General features: G+C 41.3%; 1 protein-coding gene across 1 annotated transcript in view; it reads right to left on the bottom strand.

The window, feature by feature from the left end:
* The window catches only part of ANKS1A (ankyrin repeat and sterile alpha motif domain containing 1A), a 184,781-nt gene that overhangs the window by 94,493 nt on the left and 69,810 nt on the right, over positions 1 to 20,478 (bottom strand). Inside the window, exons 13-14 of the mRNA XM_015423975.1 lie at positions 18,866 to 18,995; positions 13,585 to 14,129 (exon numbers count right to left, since the gene is read on the bottom strand). Of these exons, the coding sequence (XP_015279461.1) occupies positions 13,585 to 14,129; positions 18,866 to 18,995 (675 nt within the window). The remainder of the gene's footprint in view (positions 1 to 13,584; positions 14,130 to 18,865; positions 18,996 to 20,478) is intronic.

The raw sequence follows: 20,478 nt of genomic DNA, 5'->3' as shown, positions 1-20,478 counted from the left end.
ACAATCTGAAGTAATTCCTCTCCTTAATACAGTGCCCATTCCACATGGCTTTTGTCCATGTAGGTACTATAATACAAAACAGCCTTTTTAGTGATGGAATCCCCCCCCCCTTTCACTAGTGGAGAAACTGGTTGGATCCAACCCTTTGTACCTCCACTGACACGCTGCAATAAAACCATTGCTGCAAGTTCTAAGTTTGGTGTAGTGGTTAAGTGTGCGGACACTACACCAGTTTGGTGTAGTGATTAAGTGTGCGGACACTACACCAGTTTGGTGTAGTGATTAAGTGTGCGGACACTACACCAGTTTGGTGTAGTGATTAAGTGTGCGGACACTACACCAGTTTGGTGTAGTGATTAAGTGTGCGGACACTACACCAGTTTGGTGTAGTGATTAAGTGTGCGGACACTACACCAGTTTGGTGTAGTGATTAAGTGTGCGGACACTACACCAGTTTGGTGTAGTGATTAAGTGTGCGGACACTACACCAGTTTGGTGTAGTGATTAAGTGTGCGGACACTACACCAGTTTGGTGTAGTGATTAAGTGTGCGGACACTACACCAGTTTGGTGTAGTGATTAAGTGTGCGGACACTACACCAGTTTGGTGTAGTGATTAAGTGTGCGGACACTACACCAGTTTGGTGTAGTGATTAAGTGTGCGGACACTACACCAGTTTGGTGTAGTGATTAAGTGTGCGGACACTACACCAGTTTGGTGTAGTGATTAAGTGTGCGGACTCTAATCTGGGAGAACCGGGTTTGATTCCCCACTCCTCCACTTGCACCTGCTGATGTGACCTTGGGTCAGTAACAAGATCTGGCACAGCTGTTCCTGAAAGAGCAGTTTGTGTCAGAGTTCTCTCAGCCCCACCCACCTCACAGGGTGTCTGTTGTGGGGAGGGGAAGGGAACGGAGTTTGTAAGCCGTTCTGAGACTCCAAGTGAAGGGCGGGGTATAAATCCAATCTCTTCTTCTTCCTCTAAGCACCACAATCAGATTTCTAGGCATCATGGTGACCTGGCACCTGGGCTCTGTCAGACCCTGACATAACGTTAACACAATGTCTACAGACAAGCTGTAAAATGGATCAACTGATTTTTTAAAAATTCTAGCTGCTTCCCTAGAACAAATTTTTAGCTCTTATGGCTTTCAGAAAATGTTTAAGCATTTCTCAAGTTTGCTATCTGTTACCTACGTCAAACCAAAACAGATAGACTTAGCTCTTTCTAAGAAAGAGTTTAAGTAACTGGGTTCAAAAATATGGCAAGAATGCACCAGATGTTTCTAAATCTAATAAAGGAAAACAAATCAAGTTTTCAGCTATAAACAGTTTTTGTGTTTTTTTCCTGTATGCTAAGAAAGTTGTCACACTATACACATTCAAAGAAGTAGTGCAGAATATTTTTATTTTATTTTATTTTAAAGTCTGTCTTTCTCATTAAGACTCCAGGTGGACTACACACTGTATATCAAGAACACATACAAAGTTATGGGCTGGTGCACAAACGCCAAGGGTCATTTACATACCAACATGGATTCCACGGCCGCCCAGCAAAAAAACAGCTTAGTGCTGATATTGCCTTAGACAATGTGGCATAGCACACACTACCAAATTAAGGACAGGGTTAGAGGAAGAGATGATAAAAGGAAAAACTGTATTAATTCTCAACCGTTAAGAGCAGTCCAGATTATAAAATACAGTTTAGCTGAACCATGAACCTTACGGGAACCTAAAACCAATGCAAAGTGAAGAGAAAATGCTGCTTGTCACCATCTTTCCTATAAACAAAGCCTGGAACTCCATAAAATACTGACTACTCCATAAAGAGTGAAGCTAGGCTACTTGGTTTAGGGCTAGTTTTGACAAGAGATGATAGGTTTACTGACATCATTTTGCATATAAATAATACAGCAGGTGTTGGCAATGCTAACACGGAAGAGCTGAACATTTAATGTTGTTCTTATTGGCATGAATTACATGTTTAAAGTGCTTTACAAATTATAAATATATATGGCAATGAAGAAAATTATGCCTTCCTGGGCACAGAATATTTTCAGGAAATGGACAATAAATTTAGTATTATAGTTCTCTGTCTCCATTTGCTTTGAAATAGGGAACATTATTCACTTCTATCTTTCTTTTAACAATATGGATCACAAGATCCAGATCCTAATCAGGCACAATAAAAATACTTGAAAATATGTGAGGTTTGATTTGGGAGCTTCAAATAGCAAGCCTAACATATTTCCACCTTTTCCAAAAGCACCATTCCTAACTTCAAGATGTATGTTTAAGAAACTGCATTCAGCATAAATAAATAAGAGAGGCTGTGTGCCTATTTTCTTCTTGACCAGTTTAAAACGCTTACTGAAGACACATTTATGGCAGAAAGTTACATATACAGCTTTGTTCAAGATGAGTTGAACGTGGCTATGAAACACGAGGAAAACTAGTACATAGAGAACAGGGATATTAAGAGAGAAGGACTCTCATTCTGCAAGAGCATTACTTGTATAAAAGGAATCACTGCTTTCTTAAAGGAAGGTACATTTTCAACTCTTACCATAATATGGCAATATTTGCCATTAAAATCTGAAATTGACCTAACAAGTATTTGTCAACATTAGAAAGTTGTGGTTTTTATTAAGTATGAATTCTGGAACTCATGTCAACAAAGGGTTGGTGATGATGCTAAAAACCTCTGGCCTTTGATCTATACATAAACAGGAGAAGATGAGTAAAGTAGCAAGGATTCTTACAATGAATTTCCCATTTCTCACTTTTATTGGAAACCAACTATCACTTTATATTGGTGTAATTATGACTAACAATCAATACTTTTGGAACCAAATGATTGGTATTTTGATTCATATATTAGAAATCTGAAAATAAACATTCTTGATAAATAAAACATTTTTGATAAACGTGTTTTAACTGGAATTATATCATAGCTGAAATAAAGTGCAATCCTAACTGCACTTACATGAAAGTAATACTGAACAAAATAGGACTTACTTCTGAGTAACCATGCATAGGGTTAGAACAATAGAAATGTGCACCTAGAATGTCAAATTCAAGTGGCAGCTCCTTGTTAAAGGGAAAAGGTTAATCTTCCAAGCATCAATTATCTCCGTTCATATGAACCTTTCCTATCTAAGGTCATCCTCAGAGTCCCTTATTTAGGTTCTTCAGGCTTTAGGAACATGGGCACCAGAGAAAAGATCTTTTCTGTGGTAGTTCCCCAGTTGTGTAATCCCACCCAAAGAGGTTTGCCTATGATTTCCTTTATTAAATTTTAGATATCAGTTTAAAATAAAATTACTTGACTTTTTAAAATGCTGAGAAGGCTGATGTGCCTTCTGTTTATAGACTGTTTTATGGTGTAACTTGTTTTAATTGGTTGTAATTTTATTGCATTGTATTTTGATTGTAAACTGCTTTGGAAAAGAACTATTGAAAGGTGGGTAGAAGCAACTTAAATTCATTTTTAATCTGTGAATCTTCTCTAACAATTGGTAGTAGAAAGAACAGGAAAGTTTGGAAACTTCAGCATTAATTTGAAAGACAGCCTCTTCTGTGGTTATTTAACAGGGTGTTTCACATTATGTAGCTCTCCCCTTACTGGGATAGCAGTGCAAGACACTGGGTAAGCCACCAATTTCAATCCTTTCTAACTTTTCCTTCCTGTGTGAAAGTTGTGAGAGGGAGCCCTTCAGGCTTTTAATCAGAGAACTGGTACTTCTAATAGGTTGGACCTCATCTAAATTCTGTGCACAGAAACACAACTTCTCCCGTCCCCTCCTGAAATGGCCACAAATGCCCCCGAAATGCTGCTCCTGGAGGCCAGGGGATCCCAAGGAGCAACTGAGGAGCTGGAGGTCAGCTGCAGAAGGAGAGGACTGCCTCACCCCCACATGCGCAGCTCTTTCCAATGGAAACTAACTCAACATGAACACCAGTAAAGTACAGACAGGTTCTTTTTCTACAAGTCCCCCCCCCCACATCTAACTGCCAGTTTGAAGAACACATAGAAAAAAGGGATTGGTTTCTCCCTAAACATGAGGAAGGCTCTGTTCTTCAGACCACATTGCTAGAGCCACCACTAAAGTTATTCCTTTTTATTTATTATATATTTATTATATACCACATTTCTGCCATTACTTTCAAGGTGCTGTATAGTTCAAAATAACTGCCTACAATAGAATACTCATAACTCAAAAACAAACGGGACAGGAAGGAAAGAAGAAAACAAGCAAACTCTTAGATAACTGACACAATTGTTCCTTTATGAGCAGATGGCCTAGAGGTGCTAGAGCAGACTGTTCTGGAAGGAAACAGTTCTGACAGAATCCACTTGAGAGGGGAATACTAAATAGCAGCTGATCCCAGTCAAGTCGGTGGTGGAGACCTCGCTTTCTTTGCCTCTTCTTTTAACACAACCAGATGGAAAGCCTGCTAAATAAAGCAGTTTAGGAAAGAGGAACCAAATGATAGCTGGTTCAAGGCAGAGTGGTACAGTGGGATTTCCTGTCTATCCCCTTTTCAGCTGCTTCTCTGCTTCCACTTTTACTACATTGTATTGTGACATCCTTTAAAATAAATTTTAGTATTAAAAGTTAATGGTATTGCGAAAAATGGGGGTATAGTTTTCCTGAATGACTAATTTTGTAATAGCTAATTATTAACAATTTTGCTATCTGTGTGTTGCAGATCTGAAAGAAATCAGCAAGAGAATACACTGCAGAAGAGTTGTCATCATCAAGATGTTAAAAAGAAAACAAATTCACTGGTGTTGCACAGTACAACAGAAGTCCAATGGCATGCTAAAGAATAACATTTACTCTAACAAACTTCCATGAGTCACATCAGTTTAGCCTGGAATAAATTTTGTTACTCTCTAAGGTGCCACTGGAGTCTTGTTTTATTTTGCTGCTACAGACTATCATTGTTGCACATTGTTTACTATTCTACTGCTACAAATGAGATGGTATATTTGTATATCATAGGAACAACAACAAATCAACCACTTACACCCAATAAATATGAAGCTATATGACCTTTGCCAAAGTCTAGCTATCTGTGCAGAATATAGCGCTTCATCAATCTGTGCAATGTTTTGTACAGATCACTTGGATGATGGAAACTGTGCACATTAGTGAAACAATTGGCAAAGTACCATAAAATGTGCAAGAACAAGTACAGTGTTTGAAAGGTAGAAGTGTGGGTGGGCAATAAAAACAGCGAACTGGCAAACGTGCAAGATTAGAAACAAAATCTAGTTAAAAAAACCCAGATAATCATAAAATAATCTGAATATATAAAAATGTCTCTTGTTTAATAAGGGGGGAAGAAAAGGAAATATTCCTACTTCACTACTTCCATTTCCTCTCTAGTAGATCAGATGCAGCAGAAGCCTGAGAAGCCAGACTACTTTGTGTTCACAAATAAATTAAGAGGTCAGACAAGGTTTCCTTATTGAAGCTCCTTTTCCAAGCACAATATGAGGTCAGACAATATGCAACACAAATTTAACATTAAGCCTTGCTTATGAATACTCCCCAGCTCTCAAGTTCATTAAGGAATGCCAACAAGACTGAGTACATTAGATAACTATAATTTGATTTGGGAACGAGGTTAAGGCTGTTGTGTCAGTGATTAAGCATGTCTTCAAGGAAACACTTTGGTTGCATACTGTAAGAATCTGATCACCTTAAACTCATCACATGGCAGGTTACAAGCAGAGGAAAATGCTAGCCCAGTCACTGTGGCACTCAGTACTACCACTGCAGATGTTATTCTGCTCTTAACAAGCAGATTTCATAAACATAATTATTCTTTTCTGCAGTGCAAATTCTGTAGCTTGGTTGCACATACATGTAGACCTGAAATACAATCAGAACTGCAGATACCTGAAAACCTTACAATGATTGCATTTTGACATGTCCAGACAAGATGGTAATAATTTCAATCCTATACACAAGAAAAAAGGATATAGGGCACCAATACGATACCCAACAGGAAGGATAGTTTTTAAAAGTGCTCAATAAACTGTTCAAGTCTCAATGCATTTTGAGAAACAATTTAAGGAACATTTGTGGTTTCCCTCTTCCATTGCAATTGTGCATACAGCCAGCCTTTAGAGCAGCATAGATCCAACAGGCTAGGTTGCTGCACAGAGGTACACAAATGACCTGCAGTTATGCTGATCAAGACTCATAAGACCACTTCATACACTGTGCTTTATAAAGAGGATCTCTGCATGGGAAAACATGTACATCATGTGTGTTTTTAAATTAGGGATGGGTACAAACCAGCTCACAAGCCAAAATTAAGGCCGAACTTGAGCCAGTTCAGAGTTCAGGAAGTGATGTTCAGTGAAGCCTGCACTCCCCAAACATTTACCAAATTTTGGGCTGTCTGGTTCAGCTCTTCAGGTCTGTTTGGAGATCGATCTCTGCTGCTTCAGTTGTCTCGGGTTCCTTCACACAGCCCCTTTAAACAGCCTGTATGAGGGAGCCTGAGACAGCTGAGTCGGCAGGGAGAGGTCTCTCTCCATTGGCTTAGCAGTCTTGGGTTCCCTTGCACAGCCCCTTTAAATGGGCTGCAGGAGGAAGCCCAAGACATTGAGGATGGCAGGGAGAGAGCTCTATCAGCTGGCTCAGGCTGCACAAGGGAGCCCCCTTCAACGGGAGATCCCCCCATTTTCTCTTGGCTGGCGATCTGCAGCCAGCAGAAAGGTGGGAGTGGAAGGGAGTCCCTTCCTGGGGGATCCCTCTCCCACTATCTCTGGGCCTAGGCTCACCACAGCCAGGAGAAAGGTGGAAGGGAGACCCCTTCCTGGGAGATTCCTCCCTTACTTTCTCCGGCCAAGGCTTGCCATGGTCAGAAGAAAGGTGGAAGGGAAGTGCCTTCCCAGGGGTACTTCGTCCCCACCTTGGGCTGCCTGGTGCAGCCTCTTTAAATGGGCTGCACGAGGGAGCTCAAGAGTGACAGCTGAGCCAGTGGGGAGAGACTTCTCTGCGCTGGCCAGCTGTCTCAGGCTTACTTGCACAGCCCATTTAAAGGGGCTGCACTAGGCAGCCCAAGACAGCTGAACTGGCATGGAAAAGTCCCCACTGGCTCAGCTGCCTCATGGTGCCTGGCACAGCCCCTTTAAACAGGCTGCACGAGTGGCCTCAAGACAGCTGGGCTGGGGCAGTGATATCTTACCACTGACTCAGCTGCTTCAGGGTGCCTGGAGCAGCCCATTTAAACAGGTCATGCGAGCGGGCCAAAGACAGCTAGGTCAGCAGAAGGGAGGGGATGAAGTGCCCCCTTGGAGCCACTTCATCCCTTCCTTTTTCCTGGCCGGGGAAAGCCGTGGCCAGCAGAAAGAAGGGGATGAAATGCCCCCAGGAGGAACTTCACCCCATATTTAACTTTCTGGTTTTGCTCCCCTCCCCACTTTGAAGTGGCATGAGTAGTACCAGAGGGTTTAAATGGCTTGGAGGGCTTTAAACCTTAATGGCTCACGAACCTATACAAACTGTTTGGTTGAAGACCAGAATATCCCTTCGGTTCAGTCATGAACCAAACCGCAAAAATGCAGTTAGTGCCCATCCCTAGTTTTAGTATCCTGAGACTGTGAGTGTAGGACCTGCACATAACCCCAAGCAATTATAACAAAACAGAATAGGGAATTTAGAAGAATACTACATCAGCAGCAGCTAGTAACACTGAAAGAAATAGTTTTGAAGTGTTCAGGTCTTCAAAAATGGGGGGAGGAATTTCTAGGCCAATGTATGATGGAACAGGAATATTAACAACTAAGCAAAATCCTTGTGATAACTGAGAGAGTTTTAGAATGATGGTATAATCATGGCCAGGAACACTCTAAACACTTTAATTTTGCAAAAAGAAAAGAAGTTCTAATATGACTGAATAATCATATAAAACTAGACATTTCTTATCCAAGCCCGTATTTATTGACTGTACCACAGCAGCTTTGTACACAATTTAGTGATGTGTGCCCACCAACTGCAGATATATAAATCCACAGATTGAGGCCACACCAACACTCAACAGATTTTCCTGCAAACTTGGGGCACCTCCCACCCAGGTTACCAGAAAAATCTGAAATCTTCAAAAAAAATATTGGGGGTTTAAACCCCCCCCCAACAAAAAAGTGTTGTCTGCGCACGCGCAGACAATGCACTTACCTTCAATCTTCAGAGCTGGTGGCTGGTGAAGCCAGGAGCTGTTCTGGGCCTGGCTGTGGTATACTCCAAGAGGCGTTCTGGCCTCAGAGTGGCTCCCAGACACTGCCGTCGCCGCCACCAAACTCAAAGGTAGGTGATGTCTAATACTAATGTTGGAATACTTGATCCTATGAAAAGCTAAAGGTGATCATAGCTCAAGTAGCTTGAATTTCAGGTAAATGGATTTAAATACTTTTGAGAAATGCTAGGTATGATTCCACACTAATCTATCAGAGAAAAATAGCCTGAGATTTGTGGGACTTCCTGAAAGAAGCAAAACTGCAAACAATATCAATGATAAAGAAAAATGGGAGTGTTCTAAATAACCCAATAAGCATAAAAAGCTAATTGATGAGATAAGAATGTAAAGTAGAACAAGTCACTAGGGATTTCTAATGATATGAAGCTCACAGTGACAAGTTTCAGAAAATGAAAGCTCAATATGAGCTGAGACTGGCAAGGGATATGTAGACACCTAAAATGTATTACACCTAAAAATACCTAGAGAGGTGTGATGTCACTTCCAGGTTTTCCGTGGAAATGACATCATGCCATTGCCCGATGGTGCTCCCTAGATTCCTGCCAGTTGCCAGGAATCTGGCTGGCAACTCTAGCCAGCAGTATGATTGAGCTGCAAAACAAAACAAAACTAATACAATTTTAAGTTGTACTTGTAGAATTATAGTATCCAAGTCAATGAGAAACCTCCTTGAGTTGCTGTGGTCAGTGGGAAAGGTGGTAAATACTTCACTAAATCAACAATTCTAGTGTGTGCCATGTTGAGAGCCAGTTTGGTGTAGTGGTTAAGTGCGTGGACCCTAATCTGGGAGAACCGGGTTTGATTCCCCACTCCTCCACTTGCACCTGCTGATGTGACCTTGGGTCAGTCACAAGCGCTGGCACAGCTGTCCTTGAAAAAGAGCAGTTTTTGTCAGAGCTCTCTCAGCCCCACCCACCTCACAGGGTGTCTGCTGTGGGTAGGGGAAGGGAAAGGAGTTTGTAAGCCGCTCTGAGACTCCAGGTGAAGGGCTAGGTATAAATCCAATCTCTTCTCTTCTTCTTCTTCATCAGGTATCGATCTCTGCTGCTTCAGTTGTCTCGGGTTCCTTCACACAGCCCCTTTAAACAGCCTGTATGAGGGAGCCTGAGACAGCTGAGTCGGCAGGGAGAGGTCTGTAGAAGCTGCAGTCTACAGTACAGTTCTGGGGTACTACACTTTAAAATGTAGACAAATTCGAACAGGTTGAGGAGCAAAAAAAAAAAAACCGAGAGGAAAGGTTGAAAGAACCAGGTATGTATTAACAGAAGACCGAGGAGGTATACAACATTCTTCAAATACCTGAAGAGCTATCACATAAAAGTGGGCAAAGACTTGTTCTCTGCTGCTCCAGGAGTCAAGACTAGATCTAAGGGCTTTAAATTACAAGACAGTAGATTTCAGCTGAATATTGGAAGAAACTTCCTAATAGTTTTATATATTTATACCTCGCCTTTCTCCCCAATGCAGTCTCAAAGCAGCTTACATCATTCTCTTCTCCTGCATTTTATCCCATTAGACAGGCCAAAGCTCACTCAGCAAGCTTCCAGAGCAGCGTGCGAGGCAAACCTGGGTCTGCCAGATCCTAGGAACCAACTTCATTAAGCATTTAGTGCCTGCACTGAGCAGGGGTTCATATTAGACTATAAAGCCCTCTTCAATTCTCAGATTCTAATAAAGGTTTACATACATGCCACGAACAATATTAACATGCCATTAACAGTACTTGCTATGAAGATGATCTTTAATATATTACTCTAGAACACATAAAGCTGCCTTATGCTGAATCAGACCACTGGTCCATCAAGGTCAGTATTGTCTACTTAAGACTGGTGGTGGCTCTTCAGTGTCTTATGTCTTTTATATCACCTGCTGCCTGATCCTTTAACTGGAGGTGCTGGGGATTACACCTGGGCCTTCTGCAAGCCATGCAGATGCTCTACCACTAAACCACAGCCCCTCCCTATACACATTACAGCCATATGATACTACATTAAAACTCCTTTGATTGTACTTTACAAAAGTTCTGATAACTATTTGATCCAAAAACAAGTGTTAGATTTTGGATAGATGAGGCACTGGGCTAATACAACAAAGACATGAGGGGGTGGATCCCAGAACCTGCTCTGCTCACAGTGTTTTTGCTGTTTTCTCTTATGGTGACCGAATGGACAGCTATGCCGTCTTATGTATGTCGTATTTCAAATTATCTAAATTGTTTTTAATTTGTTAAATTGTTTTATTATTTATGAAGCCAATATGGCCTTGTTAGCCGTCCTCAGCCTGCCTTAGCAGGGAGGGCGGGGTATAAATCAAATAAATAAATAGTGTTGATGCAGACCCAAATCGTAAACCAACAAGACAAGAGGTTGGAGAGAGGCAGGAGATAGTGTGTTCACCTGCTGAAAGGAGAACTAAACTTCTATCCCACCCAGTTGTTTATATAAAAGGAGAGCAGACATTATCAAACAGTTACAGTACTGCTAAAAAGCCAAAGCTAGATTTTGCTTTAATTTCATATACAGCCAGTATGGTATAGTAAATAAAGTGGCAAGGGAGGGGCTGAGGCTCAGTGGCAGAGCCATCTGCTTGGCACTGAGAAAGTCCCAGGTTCAATCCTCAGCATGCAGGCTTGTCGCTTTATTCCCCTTTCAGGCTTTTCTTCTTTTTATTCCCCTTTCTCTTTTCCCCTACTTTCCCCCTCAGGTTTTTCTTCATTCCTGTTTATCCCCCTTCTGCAATTATTTTGCAAAGTGAGGTGCTGTGTTCAGCTCTGCCTCTTGTAGCAGCTATTTTGGGGTGGCGCTCACCCTCATCCCTCAAAATTTCAAAAATGCCCACAGGCTTGAAGAGGTTGGGGATCCCTACAATAGATAAAATAGATCGATCCCTAAAGCATCATTGGGAAAATACTGTGAAAGCAGTTAAAAACTCCAGTTAGGAAAGAGAGCATTTGGAACGACTTAAAATCACTACAGATAGCCATGACAACAGTTTTAACAGTTTGCATTTCTACAGCATATTCACTTTAGATGGAACCTTGTAACAAGGCCAAGACACCGCAGAAGTTTAGTGCAACATTAATTTCCTCACTGCAGAGAATGGTTTCCAGACCAAAGATTTTACTCCTAGCATGAAGGCAATCACAAACATTTCCCATAAACAGGCTTAATTATGTTAATATTAATAGCAATATTAATTTTTTATTCATGGGAACAGAAAACAAGACCACTACCACTATTAACTGTTAATCTTGCTAAGAAAGCATTTGATGTGTGTAATGGTTTCCATACTCCATGACTTCATGGGAATCCATTTACATGCAAACTCTTGAAATCAATCTCTATGACAAGGTAAGCTTTTCAAAAGCTGAAATCTAGTTTGATCTCCTGAGCACATGTTGACCTCAAGGATAAGAAATGGCTTATAAAAGCTGGGGATGCATGAAAAATTGATGGGAGGGAGTAGATAAACAATTGGGAAATATGCCCTCCACCCAGAAACTCCTTGTCATTGGATGACTCAAGTTCATTGTCCTACTAACAGGTAGACAAGCTGGAGGCTCACAGAATCATTGAAGTGGGGGAGACACTAAGTGACTTTGAAATCTTCTTCTTGCTCAACAAATACAGACAATTCTTTTCCTACAGAATTCTATAAACGGTCAGGGGCCTGAGTGGGCCAACTCCCCCCCCCTTACAATTTGTCTCAACATTCCATGCCTCCTACAGCATTCTTAGCCTCATCAGGCTGTTGTGGGTGGGATGGGCTTTTTCTCTTTTGGTTAATTTACAATTCACACTCAGTCTCCTCAGTATGCAGAAATCCTAACTTACCTTGAGTGGCCCGCTTTGTTGTATTCAAAACTGGTGTGAACCACCAGTCTTTCTGTCAATTACAGAAATACTGACAGAAAGAAAATGTGTAATAAAGATAGAGAGTTCTAGATTACTTTATAGCCTGCACATTTTGTTACTTCTACCTTTTTCTTGTAAAAAAAATATTCATTTGATATCAAGAGACTTAACTCAAGCCACAGGTACTGACAATGCGGGGTTTGGAGAAGCAACAGTGCTTGCAAAATATTCCATATTGATTTTTTTTAGAAACCATCTCCAATAATCACTCTGGAAGGATATTGACAAGAAAAGAGTCCTTGCATCTTAATCAAATTAAAGCAAATTATTTAAGTTCTCCCCAAATATGTTACACTGTACTGAAATCTCTGGCTTTGATATTAACCATTTCTTCCATGATTCATGACTCCCATTACTAGCTACCAATTTATCCTCCCACATCCCCACAAACAGAAATTCATACGGGAAGGCAGGCAGCAATGGGAAGGGGAATACTGAGATCTTTCCTTTGAGTGAAACGTACAGAGTTTAGTATATTTCTGTTCTACTTAAATGAGATGCTATTGAATCATAGCACTTGTAAAAATTCCATTAATTGAAATCACTGCCGTGCATCCTACTACTTTCTGTGGAGGAAGACACATTTAAGGCCTCAAATATTGTGGAGCAAAATGGTAGGATACACACCAGTATCCCCACAGAATGTTGGATAACACATTCCTTTTCCTTAAAGACCTGACATGAACTCCCAAAACTGACTCTTAGCTTGTCTGTAATTGGCCTTTCAACATATAAGAAGCAGCTTCCTCTTTCGTATCCTTCACAAAACTTTGCTTTGAGTCAGAACAGAATCAGCAAATAATGCCTAATAATGTTTTGTTGCACTTTCAAGAGGGACACTTTATCTAAACTACGGCATTAATTAAGGCAGTGTTTTTATCATGAAATGTTTTGCCAGTTAAATGTCTTTCATATTTCAGTAGTCTGGATATTAACCCTCTCCATCTACCACCTGTTCAAGCATACAGGTATTCCTTGGCTTTATTGAAACATTTATACAAATCAGACAGTGGTGACCTAGATATGTAACCCACTCTTCCTCGCAAGATATTCCAAGGAGAATAGCCCATGGAAACTTACACCAATGTGATAACTGATTCTCCAGCGTTTTCTGCTAACCTCCCCCATGCACAGAAGTCATTCCACAAAGTCATTGAGAAGTCAAGGGAATTCACTTTCCGGACTTTTAACAAGTACGCTTAATTCATTTAAAGCTTCTGTCTCACTTTTGCAGCACTTATGACTCTGATATTTAATTTATAAAGGGTCAATTTTAATTATCTAACAAGGAAGAAATCTACAAAACACTGAAACACTCTCTCCATAAAATGACACATGTAGTAACATTTATTTCACTGAAAACAGATATGTAAGTCAAGGTCAGCCTCACCTCATCCCACTCTGAAGCAAAGGAAGGTGATTTCTCCAGCCTTTTTTTGCCAGCACTACAATTGGAAAGTGATTCACTTCTGCTCCCCATAGTATCGTCTTCTGTTGGTGAAGTGGTCAAAAGGTCAGAGTCCGATTTTGACAAGCTGCGGCTAAGTTTGAGTTCTGATCTGGGCTTGCCTCCTGGGTGGACTCTGCCCACAGAACAACTCTTGTCTCCTTCCTCAGCACCGGCAGGATGTTGTGGCAAGTGAAGATGTGCTAAAGTTTCAGGATCCAATTTGTCACTTATATGGCAGATGGTTGAATAGACCACTTTATTTTGGTCTGCAGTGCTAGTCTGTACCGTTCCAGATGCATCAACATCTTCCAGCTGCATAGCAGTCCCTTCTGTACTTCCTTTACCAACAGCAGAAATGAGTCTGAAAGGGTCCTCATTTATTTCACATACCGGAGAAGAACCATGCAGTAGACCTGAGAACTGATCCAGTACTTGGACATCCTGGGCATCTGCTTGACTGTGGTTACTGATGCTCCTCCTCTCGTCTTTGGAAGAAAAGAGACAAAACACACATGTGCAAAAAAAATCAAGAATTAAAGCGCAAACTCCCCTCCTCAAGAGAGAGAAATAAAGAACAGTTCAGTATTGTTCCAAGTGCTCAAATTGTACCCAAAGTCAGAGCATTTATGAAATTCCAAACACTGGCCTGATTTATGCAATCTGGCAGCCCGCTCCGTTTCTTTTTATTCCTGTTAACACTAACAATCAGCCCTTGCTATATAAGGTTTGGAGAAGTGTTAACTGTACTCTGCAGAGAGAAGCACACAGGCTGAGACTCCTGGAACATGAGATATTTCCATAAAGGCCAAAGTGTTATTTAGAGCAGCACTCCCTACCCTTGGCAAAGAGCACTGGGTGGGGAAAAAAACTGAGCTGCAAACAACGTGCAAGTTTGAAAACATTCCCCCTCCTCCCCACAGCTGTTTCCTTCCCTAGTGGCTCAAACACCTCCTTATGCAAGAGAAAGAAGGGCTTAGCAGTGAGTTTAACTCCACCAAACCCTCCCTTCTTTTTAACTAATTCCTCTGCATAAAGTAGCTTGTCCTACTTCTACAGTATTCTGCTTGCAATAGAAACTATCACTGAAATGTGACTCCATTATTAGACTCATTTGTACTATGTTGTATCAAATACCATAAAATATAAGCTGATTTAAATTACCTCAGAAACTCATAGCAAGGAACATTTACAAGAAACTACCATTACCCCATTTCCCTGTATTTCCTGGGATGTTTAATACAGGTTACAACCAAAAGCCACACAAGCCAGGACTTGTGAAGTTCAAAGCCTTCTCACCATTCTTTTCAACAGAGCAACATTATCCACACTTTAACACCTGACCATGAGATGTTCCTTGAAATTCACTGGTATCAGCTATACTTGGCTCCAGGATATGTTTCAAAATATTACTTTTTAAAAAGTGTACAAGCTTCAAATATGTAGTGCCAAATGTTTTGGTACCAGTGGAAACAATCCAGTCTCAGAAACAATTTGAATTTCCAATGCTTTCAACAGAAGCATGGAAGTAAATGAAATAAAAGGAGTTTTATTTGGATGAACTGTTCCCAGTGACAAACCAACCAATGTGGTAGAATACAATTAGTAAAACTTCCTTCAATGAAAAAAATGTTCTGTTCTGAACCACTGATTCTTTTCTGCTGCATACAAAGTAGCCCATAGCTTTGGCAAGCAAGATTATGATAGTTAAGTTACCTCCACAGTCTCCTTAGATCTTAAGCCACAAGTGACATACATTTAATAAATATGAACCCATCTGTCTTATTTGATTTTAAAACCATCTATATCCCACTTTTTATATGTTCACAGTGGTTAACAATTATTAAAAAACAATTTGTACATATAAAATCCAACTACAGATCTGCCTAATCCAAAATTCTCATAACCACAAATCATAAACAATCATCATCTGATAATGCCAGTGCCCTGCATCACTATCCAAAGGCCTTCTTAAAAACCCATGACTTACATACCTTAAAGAGTTGGGAGCTGATGCATTTCCTCTGGGTTACCATCCCACATTTGTGGAGTTATAGCAGAAAACACTCACTCTTAACTGAAGCCAGCAGAACTTCCCAATGAAAAGGAATAGCAATTTCTGAGCAGATCTCTGTGCAAGCTAGGGCCTATACTAGGAGGGTGGTTCCAGCACATGAAGGGTTTTTATAGGCAATGATCAGCACCTTGAATTGAACCCAGAAACAAATCAGTAGCCAGTGCAGCTGTTTTAAAACTGGAATAATGTGCTCAAACCTACTTTGGTAAGCAGGTGAGGAGCTGCTGCATTCTGTACCAACTGGAAGTTTCTGGGTCATCCTCAGGGGCAGCCCCACAATGAGCTTGTTATAGTAAACCAGCCATAAGAATGCAGTAGCATGGGAATAGCATGGCCAAATCAGCTGAGTCTAGAAAGAAAGCCTGTCTCTTCACTCAGTGCAAGAGCTCCATAACCTGCAGCTGTTTATCGAACAACCATTGAGAATTTAGCAAAACTCTTTTCACATGGTCTCAAAATGACAGCTTTAAACTGTCTAAAACAGATAGATCAGTCTTGCTAGAACATTAGCTCCATCTTGTCTGGATTCAGTTTCAGCTTATTAGTCCTCATCCTCTTGATCACAGCATTAAGGCTGTAGTATTAATAGGAGAGGACTGCATCTGGAGGCTTCATTAAAGACAGACAAAGCTGGGCATCAGCATATTGGCAACACTCAACCCAGTGCTCCAGGTGATCTTATTCAAAGGCCTAACAAAACCATCAGAGATACACTAGAAACCTGAAGCAACATATTCACATTTCTAATGGAAACTCATAGCATCTGATAAAAAAGATCAAAACAAGGGGAATGACATGCCCATAAACGCCATCTCCTTCTCTAAAAAAGAAAATGGCTGCACTTCTATTCACTTGAACCTCTTAAGTTCACCCACCAGTGTGATTAAAGCGCTCTCTCTCTCTCTCTCTCTCTCTCTCTCTCTCTCTCTCGTGACACATTTTCTATTTTTTTAAAAAAATGGGATAGCAGCAGGGGTCTTTCCATAGAAAAAGAGCTGCAGGAGCTCATTAGGATATGGTATGCTAATGAGCTACTAGGCTATTAGCATATGCCACACTCCCTGACATCACCAGAAGTGATGTCAGAAGGGGAAGCAAAAGGGTGGGAGGCATCTTCAAAAGCCTCCCCTTCCCTTCCCCAGCTGGCCTGAGGGGGGGGAGCGCGAAAAGAGAAGGGGTTTAAAGTTTAAACCCCTTCTCACTAGAGTTGGGCCACAGTAGGAGGAAAGAGGGAAAGAAAGAGAGTGGAGAGAAGAAAAGAAGGAAGGAAAGAGGGAAAGGAGGAAAAAAGAGAAGAGAAGAAAGAAAGAAAGAGAGAGAGAGAGAGAAGGGAAGAAGGAGTGAAAGAGGAAAAGGAGAGAAGGAAAGGAGGCTCTCCCACCCCCCCATCAAGCCCCCACCCCCGCAGATCCCTTACTTACCACTTCGGTGAGGGGCTGGGGAAGCCGGTGGCGGGGCTCTCCTGGCGTCCCCCAAGCCGCAGCGCTCCTGCGTGGGCTCAGGGGATGCAGTGGGGCTCTCCTGCCATCCTCCAAGCCACAGTGCTCCTGCGCGGGCCCGGGGGACCCGGCGGCGGGGTTCTCCGGCCTCCCCTGAGCCGCAGTGCTCCTGCGCGTGCCTGGGGTACGCAGTGACGGGGTTCTCCGGCCTCCCCCGAGTTGCAGTGCTCCTGCGCGGGCCTGGGGCACGCGGCGGTGGGGTTCTCCAGCTTCCCCCGAGCCACAGCGCTCCTGTGCAGGTCTGGGGAACGCGGCGGTGGGGTTCTCCTGGTGTCCCCTGAGGATGCGGCGGCAGGGCTCTCCAGCCTCCCCCGAGCCGCAGTGCTTTCGGCACGGGGAGCTAGGGGCGGGGCTTGCCGCCGCTGCCATTAGCACAGGCTCCTGGGCTGCTGGAGCAGTACTCCAGCCCCAAAAGACCCCTGGATAGCAGCATCAGTAGCTTATCAGCCACAAATGTGCTCATTGCACCAATGATATCTTGGTACCATCCAAATTGCTTTAATAGATTTACATAGTAGTCTTGTGAAATTCAGAAAGTACGTAACACAGACACAAGCCTGCAAGTACACTTACACTACAAACACTTCTTATGAGACAAGCTTCTGAATTATTTTCCTAGCAGGTCTGGATTCATTTCCTTCCCTCAAACACTATTGCAAACACTTTATAACTCATGCAAGTCCTTCTGTTCAGTAATGGAAAAGCCAACACAAACCAGAATAAAACAACCCAAAGATACAATACTGACTACAGAAAAAGGTTTACATACAGACTAAGACTAATCCATTCAGCTATGCACACGTACACATACAAATGAAGAAGAAAGGGATAAGACAATGCTTTTAGTGTGTTACTTCTGATAGCCCTGTGCACAATGATGTTATATGCCATTAGGATTCTTGCCTTTTTCATATTTGTGACATGTTCTGGTGCAGATCTGCAAGATTTCCTTCATAAATCTTTCCAGGCAAAACATAAAAATGTCCTGTTCCACAGCATGTCCATGGCAATTGTTGAGAACATTCTATTGACTATAAACAGATTCACAGTTCAACTTAGTAAAAGAAGATAGGTAATACACAGAAGACTCCCATCTTATCCTGTGGACAAGATGGAGGGAGGTTGTGCTACATATGTAGTTTACATATTGTAGTCATTTTGTGTAATATGAAATAATCTCATGTAATATGTAGTATTAGTAGTAATCTATAATATGAAGAATCTTAAACTTAGCTGGCATATTATTTTGCACATAATTTACTGCATTGGTAGCATTCTCACATACTTATTTCTTACCTTATTAACGTGCTATAGTTAATACTTTAGTAGTTGTGCAATTAGAGTGTAGACAGCAGCTGACAGTTTATGTTGTTTGTTGGAACACTGCTATCCCAAAGACAGCAATGAAACCCAACAAAGCAGCCACTGTTCAAATGGAACAGTGGCTGTGCTTTCCATCTCCTGAAAGCAAAGCATCAGCAAATACAAAAATAGCTTTTGGCAACAAATTCTTGAGACATTTGCAAGCATTTTAGCTATGCTGTGTGTTTTAAACCCCAGAAAATGCTTTGCCTAAATAAAAGTTGCACACCTGTTTCTCTGTGTACATGTATAAGAAATTTGAAAGATTTAGAAACCAGAAACGTACCTTTTGAGACTTCTATCAAGTGTGATTCAGGACTCTGTTGTTCCGAATGGCTAGAAGAAAGGTCAGAAGAATCTTGGCAGTTCAGTGGCCACTGGCCATCCTGAGAAGGCAAACCCTTTCGTGGCCAGGCCTGCAAAAAAACTTATATTACTTACATTTCATCACCACGATCAGAGCAGTATCTGTCAATGCTCAGATTCTATGTCTGTAGTTACTTTTCGCGAAACTAAGATTTATACATTCATATTATACCATATATTCCTCTTCCAAGAAGATTATACAAGTGGGCTCTGACAAACAGAACTGAGTAAATGAAAGGAAATGGTAAAAGAGTCAAAGATTGGATTATGAACAAGGTCAGGGGAACAGAAAATAGCTGTGGGAAACACTGAAGCCCTGCCTTCCTGTTTTGAGCCTTCAGAGGCTGCCTATGTATTTCCAAGTTTTTTCATTATAATAATAAAGACACAAGTTTTTTTTAAAAAGCAAGAGATCCTCAGCATGCCAAGTTCAACAACAGGTGCTGGATTCGATGCTTGCACACTGAGTCTTCAGACACTGTTCACAGCCCCAGGCATACTACCTGTTTCTTAATTAAATGTTACATTTCCTTTCTGGGTGGCCCATTACTGACCTCCCTGAGTACACATTTACATAGAAACCTTCAAAATAGTATTAGCATGATTAAACACAAAAAAGATACAAAGTATCCATCTCTTTTGAAAGACAGTGTGGAACTGACATTGAGATTTTCCCCTTGATTTGAATCAAGGACCAACCATGGATAGCTACAGACTATTTTCACTGAAAAGTTAGTTTCGACAGCCCCTGTACTTTTCTGCATGTTTTACAGAATAGAATAAAGAAATGCTAGAAAACTGTGTGATGTATTCTCTTTGGCAGAGATCTTCTTTGGTTCCTATAGCCCAGCGGTTCTCAACCTGTGGGTTGCAACCCCTTTGGGTTTCGAACGACCCTTTCACAGGGGTCACCTAACACAAATTTTCGATGGTCTTATATGATAGCAACGAAAATAATTTTATGGTTGGGGGTCACCACAACATGAGGAACTGTATTAAAGTGTTGGGAACCACTGCTATAGCCACTTTGGTTCATAATGTATATCATGGGATTGAAATAAGTATTATTAATACCATTGTACAGTAGCAAACCATATCCATTTATGACATGCTCTCTCCAAACAGATATGGATTGCTAGGACACAACCACTATTATATTTCCTATGACATTTCCAATTCAACAGAATTGGGAACTTGAAAACTAGCAATGGGCCTATTAGTACAGAGGTCTGTATTACTGAACCTCTTTCTTAAAGAGGATGCTCTCTTCTCCTTATTTTCTGACTTCTGTCCTTTTGCAATATCTTCCTCAATATCAGTCATCCTTAACTTTCTGAATTTCAGCCCAAATGCCATCTTCAGATATAACAAAGCAGACGAATAGTCTATAGTCAGCCTTCTGAGTGCTTTACAGAGTCATTAAAATTTAATTCTCAGGTCTCTGCAAAACCTTTAATGAACAGCACCCCTCTAAATCATATCAGTTATCTGAGTTTGGAATGACATCTTACTGATGCACAGTGACTGAACAGC

The sequence above is a fragment of the Gekko japonicus genome, unplaced genomic scaffold (genome assembly GCF_001447785.1).
Source record: "Gekko japonicus isolate JY-2015 unplaced genomic scaffold, Gekko_japonicus_V1.1 scaffold370, whole genome shotgun sequence".
NCBI lineage: Eukaryota > Metazoa > Chordata > Lepidosauria > Squamata > Gekkonidae > Gekko > Gekko japonicus.
This window is presented reverse-complemented; position numbering and strand designations above follow the sequence as displayed.